The 12,827-nt window shown below is 39.6% G+C and overlaps 1 protein-coding gene across 1 annotated transcript in view; it reads right to left on the bottom strand.

Annotated features, from left to right (window-relative positions):
• OTC (ornithine transcarbamylase) overlaps positions 1-10,156 on the bottom strand; it is an 83,848-nt gene extending 73,692 nt beyond the window's left edge. The window contains exon 1 of the mRNA XM_082245441.1: positions 9,898-10,156. Within this exon, the coding sequence (XP_082101567.1) occupies positions 9,898-9,971 (74 nt within the window). The 5' untranslated portion in view covers positions 9,972-10,156. The remainder of the gene's footprint in view (positions 1-9,897) is intronic.
• Positions 10,157-12,827: the final 2,671 nt, after the last annotated feature.

The following is a 12,827-nucleotide window of genomic DNA, read 5'->3' as shown; positions in this document are numbered from 1 at the left end:
CACATTGGAGGGGAGAGAATAAAACTAGAAAAATCTCTAAAAACGAAACAAAATGGATTTTCTAATTGGAATCACTCCAACCTGGAGGGTTGAACCTTGATATAGATCTGAATTGCTTCATTTCCAACCACTAAATTAATTATGTTTGAATTGCCATGTCAGGTTTTACCAATTTTATACTGCAACCAAGTTATGCCATAATTTTATCTATTTTTATTTATTTAAATTTTTACAATATCTATATAATTTTACACCTTCTATATTTAATCTTTTAAGCACATTTTTAGTCTTTAGTATATACACTACTGTTCACCTTTAATTTTAGTTCTATAAGGGTCACATCTATTTTTTCCACTTATTTTCATTTTCGGGCCCTCTAGCACATATTACACATATAATTCGACTTTCACTTCTTAGTGTCTTTCATGATCTTGACCTAGAGAGGCCTGCTATATTTATTATTTTTTTATTCATCTAAATTTATTTTTATTATTTGTATTTATATATGTATATATATATTTTTCATATATTATTCCTGTATTGGTAATTGTGATTAACATATTAATTATAGTATTGAGAGTTTACCAGTCCACTGGTGCCAAAGTTTATCTGATTATACATAGATTATATAAAAAATCTGTTCCTTGGATAGCATTAATTGAATGATTTTTTAAGATTTTTTAAGTATTTTTATACAATAATTTTTTAACCTATTTTGAGATAGAACTACCCTGACTTAAATTAATCCCCCTATGATGACCATTAAGCAAAGTCCAATTAACATAATAACATTGTATCAGATTAAATAGTTCCATCATTATACTATACATATAATATGCCTTCTCTGGACCTCATCCAAATAATTATACAAAATACCCCCCGAATTCCATATTACATAATGCCTGATCAATTATTTTTATTATTTGTAATATAAAATAACCCCGTTTTTAATTAATTCTTTTTATCGGTATTTGCATAGACTAGTCCTTATTGACATATATTATATATGAATCCCCCTTGAGATTAATTACATATATGCCGCCAACAAATATGCTACTTATGTGAGTAAGTGAGCATTGGGAGACGGAACTTGAGCACACAGGTTTCCTGTCTCTTTGGTTACCATCCATTAGCCCGTTTTTCAGTAATACAATTCTGCCTAGCAACAGATGATATTCAGATATCCCCTCTTTTTCTATTTGCCAAATAGTGAGTAGATTTTTTAATGTTATGCCCGTACAAAATATGTTTGCCTAGCAATAGATGACATTACATGGCCCCTTGCGATGATTGGCCGGAGAATTTACATTTGCACATTCCTCCACTAAGTTGCCTGGTAACCGCTTAATACTTAAACAGATGGAATAGACATGGTCAACGCTTCTCCAGATGACGTCAGTGTGACGAAACGCGTCGAGAACGTGACCACATCACTTCCGTCTGAATGATCCCGAGGCTAGGAACGCATATCCGGCGGTTGGGACGCACGCTGATCCCAGGCGAGCACCGCGAACGAGGTAGTTGCGGACCCTATGCCATACGGATGCGCTGCATGTTGATTTTATGTGAGTACATGTCTTTTTTGGAATCTAAATAAAAGTTTTAAAGGCAATCCTGCACTATCGGAGGCTTCTGTTTTTTCCCCTTTTTCATATACCCGGGAATTGTACTGGAGCTCTCTCCCTGATGCTTTAACTCCTATGTGTACCGGAGCAAGGAGTGGATACGAGTGGTAATAGGAAGGATAGGACGGAACCAGATTGCCGGTGTATGGGAGCGATCCCTGTTATCGACCCGCCATTTACCCCTGTAGGGGTACGGACATCCGGTAAGCACAGGACCCCAGGAGAGGGGGAACACCCTATCTTCCAACCACTCACTGCACTCCCGGCTTCATAGAAAAAAAGAGCACCTTACTCCATCCTTATATGGACTATAGAACTTTATGATTTCTGTACCAGCTCTGATTGCACTATTTTTGGACAATTTTAAAATACACAGAGCCTGCTTTTTGAGACTTTGAATTTATATGGTTCTCACTTTCATAATTTATGTAGTTATTTGCACGGCTGCACTTATTTATTTACTAGTGTTTATATTGTCACCAGTGTGGGATGCACATAGTTCACCCACTTATTTATTTTCATTGCTTATGAGTATGCAGTTGTACTTTATTGAATAGATGGTTATGACTATTCGGAATGCACCTTATTTAGTTTGATTAGTGCACTATATTTATTTTTTAGCACCTTTGCACACTAACTCTCTATATCACCATAATTTATTAATACTATCTTTATATGCTTTTATATTTTTATACCTACATTTACATATATTTGCATATTTATGTTGAGTCTCACAGGTATTGAACACATTTATTTATTTATTGATTTGGTATCAGCACATAGTGTTAATTTTACACACATATTACACACCCATTGTGTTTTTATATCCTATTACTTATATAGTTCTCATTCCCACATACATTCTATGTGCATTTGCATGTGTTGAACTTGGTCTTGAACTATAGGAGCCTAACCCAGATTTCCCATTAACCTACTTTCCTGGCAGCGCCAATCACTTCCCTTTTTGACATTTAGTTCGACAATACCAACCCCAACCATGACACTACCTGCCTGGAGTTTGCATGTTTCTCGCATTGGCTGCCTAGGTTTTCTCTGGGTACTCCGGTTTCCTCCCACCTCCAAAGACATGCTGGTAAGTTAATTGTCTCGTGTCTAAATTGGCATAAATAGTATATATATGAATAAAAGTTAGGGACCTTACTTTGTAAACTCCTTTAGGGCAGAGACTGATGTGAATGTACAATATATATATATATACTGTATGTAAAGTGCTCCATACATTTACAGTGCTACGTATAGTACCTATATTAAATGAATAAAATATATGAGCATCCACTGAGAACGTTTGCATTTTGTAGACTGCTGTGCAAAAACTCCAAAAACTCTGGTAAAAACTGATATGCTTGATGTCTTCACATGAAAAAGTATATTATAAAAAGTACAATAAAAGAAAAAGGATATTATATACTGAAAACCTTTAGTAAGCAGGTTGTGTATGCTGCTGTTGCTATGGGCCTGAGCTGAAGACTGTACACAAAAATTGACACAAAATTAAGCAGGGCAATAACTTCACATCGTGAGACAGAAATCTTACAGAATGACCTGAACAAAATAACAGAGTGCGCCAACTACATGGCAAATGAGGTTTAATATGGAGAAGTGTAAGGTATTGCACTTGGGGACTAAAAACATAAACGCAAAATACGCATTAGGGGGGGGAACCTCTGGGGGGAATCAAGAATGGAGAAAGATCTGAGAGTCTTAGTAGAAGATAGACTAAGCAATAGCATGCAATGTCAAGCTGCAGCTGCCAAAGCCAGCAGAATAATATCATGCATAAGGAAAGGGATATACTCCAGAGATAAAACTATAATCCTAACACTTTATAAAACTCTGGTCCGGCCTCATCTGGAGTATTCTGTCCAGTTCTGGTCATCGATCCTAAGAAAGGATGTGCTGGAACTGGAAAGAGTCCTAAGAAGGGCAACTAAGCTAGTTAGGGATTGGAGGACCTAAATTATGAGGAGCGTTTACAAGCACTTTATTTATTCTCCCTAGAGAAGAGACGTCTGAGAGGGGACATGATATTGATTTACAAATAGTAAGTGGTAGTGTCCGCGCTATGGAGAAATAAATAGAACAGCTGCTGCCTACCTCAAAAATATAGACTGTGAAGTCAATATTCAAGATATGTTAAGGGTGGTGAGATAACTGGTGCTGCCTATAGGTGTATATAAAATGTGAATATCACAGTAAGTGGTAATGACTTATATGCAGAGGTTAAAACATGTATGAATACTCAAAATGAACATCATAAATAATATAAAAATATAAAGTGCAATAATGTAAACCGTATATAAGTGGAACAGTTACACAAAGGAATATATGTATCAAAAGAACATATGTGAAGTATTCCGTGGTAGGGGGGCGTGGCGACCGCCGAACAGTATGGCCGCTTGAAGAGGGAGCTCCGCTGCATGCCCGCTAAGAGCCACATCTACGGCCCATCTACGTGAGTGTCCGACTACCTGAACAACGGGGATCTCTGGGGGAACACCCACGGCACCCACACATCATGTCGCGAAGCAGAAAGGACCCTCCAGCGGTCCGTAAACTATCGGAATTCTTCCACCCGGCGGCCTCGGGACCAATGAAAAATGGCGCCGGAGCCCCGCAGCACACTAGCGATGCCCGCCCTCTAGTATCTCCTGGCCATGTCGCGGCCGTGACGTCACCGGCGCACTCAGACACGGCGGATGCAAACAAGCAATTGAGGCCAGAGCGCTCTGCAGACTCCTCACCATCCACACCGTCCACTCACAGCCCGGCCAAATCGAAGCCTAGGTGGGAAGACGGCCACCTCGCATCCCGCCATACATCCATGGAGGTGAGTGACCTTGACCCTGCTACAGCTTCTGCATGGACTTATACACCTGCACCAGACCCCTTTGCCTCCATCCCTACCACAGGACAGCCCATTTCTGATACCGCTCTGAGAGACATGCTGTCCATGATGCATAAATCAATGCAAGAGACTGTGTCCTCCTCCATAGCCTATTGTCAAAAAGAGTTACATGGACTGGGCGAAAGGGTTAACAATGTGGAATGCAAGATGGATGAATTTGCCGTCTCATATAATGCCCTAGTGGACTCTCATGCAGCCCAACAGACTGACATTGACCGCATCCAAGCCAAACTTGCCGACCTGGAGGATAGGTCTCGGCGTAACAATTTAAAGCTCCGTGGCATTCCAGAAACTGTCCTCCCCAATCAGCTCCCGAATTATGCACGTGAACTTTTCCAACTGGTCGTCCCTGCACTAACCAACGCGGGCCTGACCATAGACAGGATTCACAGAATCCCGAAGCCTTCCTTCCTTCCACAGGATGTCCCTAGAGACGTCCTGCTCCGCATACACTTCTTCCAAGCGAAGGAAAAGATATTGGAAGCTTTTCGTCGTAGAGACCATCTCCCTGAGCGAGCGGCGACGGTCCAAGTGTTGCCCGACTATTCCCAATATACGTTACAGCAACGCCGCAACCTCAATACCATCACCGAGGCTCTCCGCAACCATAAGATAATGTACAAATGGAAGTATCCTGCAAAACTGTGCATAACCTACCAAGGCTCGAATACGCAGGTCACCACCATAGACCAAGGAATGCGTGTGCTTCGCCAATGGGGTATTGTTCCCGATGCCCCAGAATCCTCGACTTCCCGTGCTATGCCTCCGCTACCACCCCGCGTGCAGCCTGACTGGCAGGTGGCGTCCAGAAGCTCAAGATCCCGTAGCCGCCACAAGTGACACTCACTGAAGTATTCCGTGGTAAAGGTGACCAAATAGAGGGAAGATACTGGCCTATAAGCTATTTATTATTCACCAAAAAAAGGTAAAAAGTGGCTGAAACAAATCCATGTATCTCAGCAAAAGATGGTACGGTGATATAATAGTGTGAGTGATTCCAATATAAGTGAATATAGAAAATAGAAGATAGAAGGGTAGGTGATTCCAAAACAAATGGAATAGCTTGCCAGAAAAAGTAGATAGGTGCAAGAAGGTCTTGGAATAGACCAGTGAAATAAATATTAACCACAATTATATTAATGGTGGTGAATAAATAATATCAGTAAAAGATGCTATAGTGCAAATGGTCCTGATTAACAAGAGTCAATCCTGAGGACCCGTGAACAAACTTAGTGAGCAAAAAAACGTTTTTTTAAACCAAAAAGATCTGATAATGGTAATCTGTATCCAAGCTCTACAAAAAATACTAGGTGAAAGAGTCCACAAAGTTCATAAAAAATAAATAAAATTAAAGTATCCAACTCCGTGGGTGATTCTTGAGGTGCTCCAGGTGTCTAAGTGCCGGGTGAGGAAACAGTGCTCCCCCCTTCCAATATCTCCAGCACTCACCGGAAATCGGCACCCCTGCAGGGGTAACCAGTGTGTAAGTAGCATGTAAGCTCTCCAATAGGTGGTACTCCTATGTGACGATCTCTCCAGTATTAGATCCCGAATCCTGTGTGACCTCTCTACAGCTCCATGCAGCCTGTCCAACCCAGAAGCCAAGCAAGCCCCCCACCCCAAAGCACCCCCCCATGTTTAGGGCATGCGGCCTGGTATAGTTCGGGGGGTGGTGCTTGCTCGTCTCCTCCCTTTCCTGACCTGCTGGGCTGCATGCTCGGATGAGGGTCTGGTATGGACTTTGGAGGGGACCCCACACCATTTTTTTTTATTTTTATTTTGGTGTGTCCCTTCCAAATCCATACCAGACCCGAAAAGACCTGTGGGGGGGGGGGGGGGGGAACCCCACACGATTTTCTTTTCCACAACATATTTTAATTTATTTTTTTACTGGCTCCTTTTTTTTTTTTTTACATTCAGCTGTGAGTGGGGAACACCGCTGACAGATGTTGACTCATCAGTTGCTAAGGATGAGGTGGCCAGCTTCCTGGACCGCTCCTTAGCAACCAGCTATATACATATGTGTTTACAGTGTGTTTAAAGAGAAAAAAAAACGCAAAATGCATCAAAACTGCATGCAAAAACGCATAAAAAAACTAAGGTTTAAAAATGGAAAATGCACTGCAAAACGTGCCAGGAAAATGCATCAAGCGCAGCACGCATAAATGTGAACCTAGACTCAAAGAATGCTTTAAAAATAAAACAGACCGGTCACCTGTGCTTTACGGGTGCCATTGAAATGAATAGGCTGTGACTTGTCATGCGACTTTTTGTGTCCAAAGTCATATGACAAGTCACACTAGTGGAAACAGAGCCTAAATCCTTTTGTGTATTTTAATAAACACTTTCCTGATTTAAAAAAAAAAAAAAGCTGTCCATAAAGGGAATTTTTTTTCTTACTTTGGAGAACATTGATCTCACTACATGTTACAGTATGTCTTTATGATAAAAAGCAAGGGGAAACTTCCCCAACAGATTAGGGTCAGGCATTCTAACCATATCTCACACTATCCAAAACTAAAAAGAAAAGTTTTGTTTTAGGTACTTTTTAACCTCTCTCTCAAGTAATTGACCAGCACATATTCTAGTCATTTTGCAGACTGAAAAAACTGTCTACTAATTCAGACATGTATCTGCACAGTTAAATGTTTTGCAATGCTGGCTGGCCTTAAAGGTCAGTCCAGAGACAATATGCTTATGTCACCTGCATCGCTTACTCTCTTCATTTCCACATGACCTTAACATTAAGGATAAGTCAACAGATGGGCAGGAAAAATCAGGTTATGAAATTTCCAAAAAAAAAAAGTAGCAAAAAGCAAATCAGCTATTTTTTTTTTCTACCATTAAACCACATGTATTTAGAAGCCTCTTAGTTTTAGCTTTTCCTTTGCTTGCACCACATAAAGTAACAGGAACAAAGCAGATGAAAGTAGTAAGAGCTAAAAAATAAAAAAAAAGTGGTCTGGATTAGGCAGGTATACGCAGTAAAAATTGAGCCAAAGGTAATTCATTGTATATTTTTTGTTAAAGAATAACTTGACAAATTGGGAAATCGGGGAAAATAATGTGTGTTATTTAAACTCACTTCTATGTCTATAACTTTCTGAATTGCAGCATCAAAGGACAGCTGCTAGAGCAACACTTTGGGTGTCAATCTAGGCCTTTTTTATTGGGCTTTTCTATATACCACAAAAACGATAAACAAACAGATCGATCCTACAGATGAAATACACTGCCTGACCAAAAAAAAAGTCACCACCAAAAAAAAAAGGTCACACACTCTAATATTTTGTTGGCTTTGATTACGGTACGCATTCGCTGTGGTATCATTTCGATAAGCTTCTGCAATGTCACAAGGTTTATTTCCGTCCAGTGTTGCATTCATATTTCACCAAGATCTTGTATTGATGATGGGAGAGTTAGACCACTTCGCAAAGCCTTCTCCAGAACATCCCAAAGATTCTCAATGGGGTTAGGTTCTGGACTCTGTGGTGGCCAATCCATGTGTGAAAATGATGTCTCATGCTCCCTTAACGACTCTTTCATATTTTGAGCCCGATGAATCCTGGCATTGTCATCTTGGAATATGCCCATGCCATCAGGGGAAGAAAAAATCCATTGATGGAATACCTGGTCATTCAGTATATTCAGGTAGTCAGCTGACCTCAATCTTTGGGCACACACAGTAAGTACCCAATAGGATTGTTACTGCAGGCTTAGTTTTGTTAGTTGCTTAGTTAATTCCAGATGGCAACTTTTTTTTTTGGCCAGGCAGTGCATTAAGGGGGCCATAGATAGTTGGAATCCCTGCTTAACTGGCCGAGATCCATCTATGGACAGGCTAATTGTACCCAAGTTGATCTATTGGTCAACTTGGGTACAACTAGCATGTCGAATTTCTAGCATGCGATCATTGCCAGCGGCTATAGCCGCTAACAACAATCGTTGCTGTCTTCCGACAGGGACGGCTCCCTCGCTCTACCCCTGGAGATTACCCCATCAACACTGACTGTGACAGCAGGAGAGAAAACTGTATCATCTACAGTATGGCCTGCCTTCATCTCCTAATTTTGTTTTCTTGAAAATCTCAAATAACAAATTGTGGCAAGGTAGTAAAAAAGGAGCAGTGATTCATCTTGTTTTATATTGGCCAGCTCACATTTTTGCCACACAAATACTACCACTTTTAGGCTTCAAATGAAGATTATTTACAGAAATACGGAATTGTGCTGATTAAAGGACCCAATCCCAGTATACATTGCGATAAACTGTTCTTATTCAAAGATCAAATCTCAGTACACATCACGATGAACTGTGCTTACTGAAATACCAAATACCAGTATACATCACAATGAACTGGGCTTACTGAAATACCAAATACCAGTATACATCACAATGACCTGTGCTTACTGAAATACCAAAAACCAGTATACATCACAATGAACTATGCTTACTGTAATACTAAATATCAGTATAAATCACAATGAACTGGGCTTACTGAAATACCAAATACCAGTATACATCACAATGAACTGTGCTTACTGAAATACCAAACACCAGTATACATCACAATGAACTATGCTTATTGGAAGACCCAGTATATTTCGGGGTGAACTGTGTCTATTGAAAGACCTAGTCTCAGCATACATTGTAGCCATTGGTCAACTGTGCTTAATAAAAGACCTAGGCCTAGTATACATCTAGGTGAACTGTCCTTATTGAAAGACCTAGGCAAAGTATACATCACATTAAACTCTGCTTTTTAAAAAACGCTGTTCTAATATATTTTAAATGTGATCTGTGCTCAGTGAAAGACCCAGTCCCAGTATACTGTACAGTGAATTGTGATTACTGAAAGACCCAGTTTGAGTATACATCACAATAAATTGAGTTTATAAAAAGATCCAGTACCAGTTTACAGTACCTCATCGATATGTCTGCCTTCAATACATCCAAAATAAGCACCACATGTAGAGTCAGACTGATGTCAGAAATCCTGATCTGAATATTTATTTCAGGAGAGTGGAGAAAGTATGTAACATATGGGGGAGAATTTACTAGAGCAGACAGACGCTGGTGTACCTGGGCAAGGCAACCAATCAGCTTCTAGTCTCAGCTTGTTCAGTTCAGCTTTAAAAATGAAAAATAGAAGCTGATTGGTTGCCATGCACATCTACTCTAGATTCTAGTTGCTCCGGTTTTGATACATACCCCTCATAGAATCAGCAAGACAGCCAGACAGCTATCATTTTTTAAAACAAAGGTCAGCAATGATAAATTATATATATATATATATATATATATATATATATATATATAAACAGGAAGATTAAAAATACAACTCACCCAAACTGACGAGCAACGCACTTATTACCATATCTCCATGAAGCATTAATGATAGTTCTCATATGATGTAGCATTTTGAGCTGCTTGCAGATTTTCCCACTAGTAAACACACGTTTGTAGTTTATTGTTGAAGTTTTTCAGTTCTATCCAGAATCACTTAAAGCTTAGCTGTTCATATGTGTATGAACAGTTATAGTGATTTCCCAATTCATCAAAATGCCAGCTCAGTACTGGACAAGGGAAAAAAAAAATCTCTTTGAACGGTCTTGTGTAATATTTACCTTATCTGTGGAAATACAGATTGCTGTTTAAGCTAACTGATGCATTTTTGTCTCAAAAAAATTACAGAACATTCAGCCTCAATTTAAATTTCCTAAAGAGATAACATTACCTGCCCATTAGGATTGTAGGGAGGCAATGGCACAATAGCAGTGTCTCTTAAAAGTGTCTCCTAAAAGTAAACCTGTATCTTAAATTTTCAAAAGAGAAAGTTTTGCCAAGAGCAGAATGGATACCGCTGGATGTCTGGTATTGCTTCTACTGGCCATAAAAGCTGCTGTAGTGTCTTTCTGGTTTAATTTCAGTCAAAGCCTGAAATTCTCTGGCTTCAATATACTGTAAGTCTAATCTCTACCTTTTTATTATTTTATTATCTGCCTCGTCTCTACCACTTATATTTGTGGCCTAACCAAGCTGCTTACATATTGTCCAGCCACTGAATGATAATGTGACTATTGTCTCTCAAAAAATACATTCTAATGTCTATTATAAGATAAACGTTCCCTGGTCTATTTGCTGCCTATTAACCACTTCTGGACCGGAAGATTTTCCCCCTGAATGACCAGGCCATATTTTGCGATTCAGCACTGCGTTACTTTAATAGACAATTGCGCAGTCGTGCGGTGCTGTACCCAAATAAAATTGATGTTCTTTTTTTCCCCACAAATAGAGCTTTCTTTTGGTGTTATTTGATCACCTCTGACATTTTTATTTTGTGCGCTATAAACAAAAAAAGAGCAACAATATTTTTCACTTCCTGCTATATAACATTCCCCCCAAAAAAAAAAAATGTAAAAATCAAAACCTTTTAACATTTTAGGCCAATTTGTTTTCTGCTACATATTTTTGGTAAAAAAAAATTGCAATAAGCGTATTTTGATTGGTTTGCAAAAAAGTTATCGCATCTACTAACTACGGGAAAGATTTATATAATTTTTATTGTTTTTTACTAGCAATGGCAGCGATCTGCGATTTTTAGCGGGATTGTAACATTGCGGCGGACAGATCGGACCCCTAACTGACATGTTTGACACTTTTGGGGGGACCAGTGACATTACTACAGTAATCAGTGCTAAAAATATGCACTGTTACTGTACTAATGACACTGCCAGGGAAGGGATTAACACTGTGGGTGATCAAGGGGTTAAATGTGAGCCTAGGGGAGTGTTTCGAACTGTATGGGGGTTGGGCTTGTGAAATGATCACAGAGACCTGTGATCCTATATAGAAGGATCACAGGAGCTCTGTGATCATTCCAGGGAGAAGAACGGTCAGCTGTGTTTATAACAGCTGATTGTTCTTCTCTCTCAGTTGGGAGCGATCGCGGGTGGCCGGCGGCCATTCGGAGCTGCCTGACCCCTTTCATCGGAGTCCCCCTAGCTGCAGGCGCGTGTCTGACGTAGACCTACGTCGTTTGGCGCAGGAGGGCCAGCCTGCTGCAGTATATCTACGGTGGGCGGTCCGGAAGCAGTTAAGGTTGTTTGCATACTGTCCTGATTTATGTCAATTTCTAACAAACACATACCTAAATTAGGTAATGTGAATATTTTTGAAATAATGTGAGATATGAGGATGGAAGGGAGTTTGGGAAATCCATCTATCTCCATCTTCCTCTCTGACAAAACGGCAGTATGCCTCATTTACAGAGGCAGACCGCTGTTCTGCCTCTCCTGTGAATGATCAGCGGGTCCCAGTGGATATTGCATCCACCCGACCCACTGATTGGCCCCCCGCTGTGTCCAATCACAGCGTGTTGCCGGCAGCGCGCGCATGCGTCCTAGACCTTGTGCAAGAAATCATGTACGTGATCTCACGCAGGAGGACCGCCCTGCCGCAGTATATCACTGTGGGGCAGTCCATAAGAGGTTTAACTATTTTGCTACTGGCTAATTTGTAAGAATTTTAGACTATTAGGCAACTTTAGGAGTACACTTTTCTATAGCTTTTAGATCTATTGTAGGTGCTACTTCTACCAGCCATATCAGGTCTGTTACCGCTTAAACAAAAAAAAAAAAAATAAGTAATAGATAAAACTACTTACAACTCATAATAATAATGAATTAATAATGAAATGAATCATATTGGGGGGCTGATTCTATATTTAAGCCAAGTAAATGTAAAAGTTAAAAAATCAATTGCACATCCACAATATGTGATGCCTGAATATGGTGCCAGAATATGGTGTTGTTCATGCTGTCTGTGAAATTTGCACTGTGCAAAACTACCACACATTTAAAGACATCTCCAATGTAATTTATAGGATTGTTTTTATCATGTTTTTATCAGTCTTATTAACCACTTGACCTCCGGAAGGCTTTACCCCCTTCATGACCAGGGCATTTTTTTGCAATTCTGCACTGTGCTACTTTAACTGGCAATCATTTGGTCATGCAACACTTTACGCAAATGACATTGATATCATTTTATTTTGCACAAATAAAGATTTAATTTGGTGGTATTTGATCACCACTGAATTTTTTTAAATATATAAATGAAAAAAAGACAGAATGTTTTTCTACTTTCTGTAAAAAACATATCCAATAAAATCAAATGTATTCATAAATTTAGGTCAAAATATATTCTGCTACACATCTTTGGTAAAAAAAAAATCCCAATAATTGTATGTTAATTGATTTGTGTAAACGTTATAG

The sequence above is a fragment of the Pelophylax lessonae genome (assembly GCF_965119305.1).
Source record: "Pelophylax lessonae genome assembly, chromosome: 2".
Classification (NCBI taxonomy): Eukaryota; Metazoa; Chordata; class Amphibia; order Anura; family Ranidae; genus Pelophylax; species Pelophylax lessonae.
The sequence above is the reverse complement of the archived record's forward strand: the minus strand, read 5'-3'. Positions and strand labels throughout refer to the sequence as shown.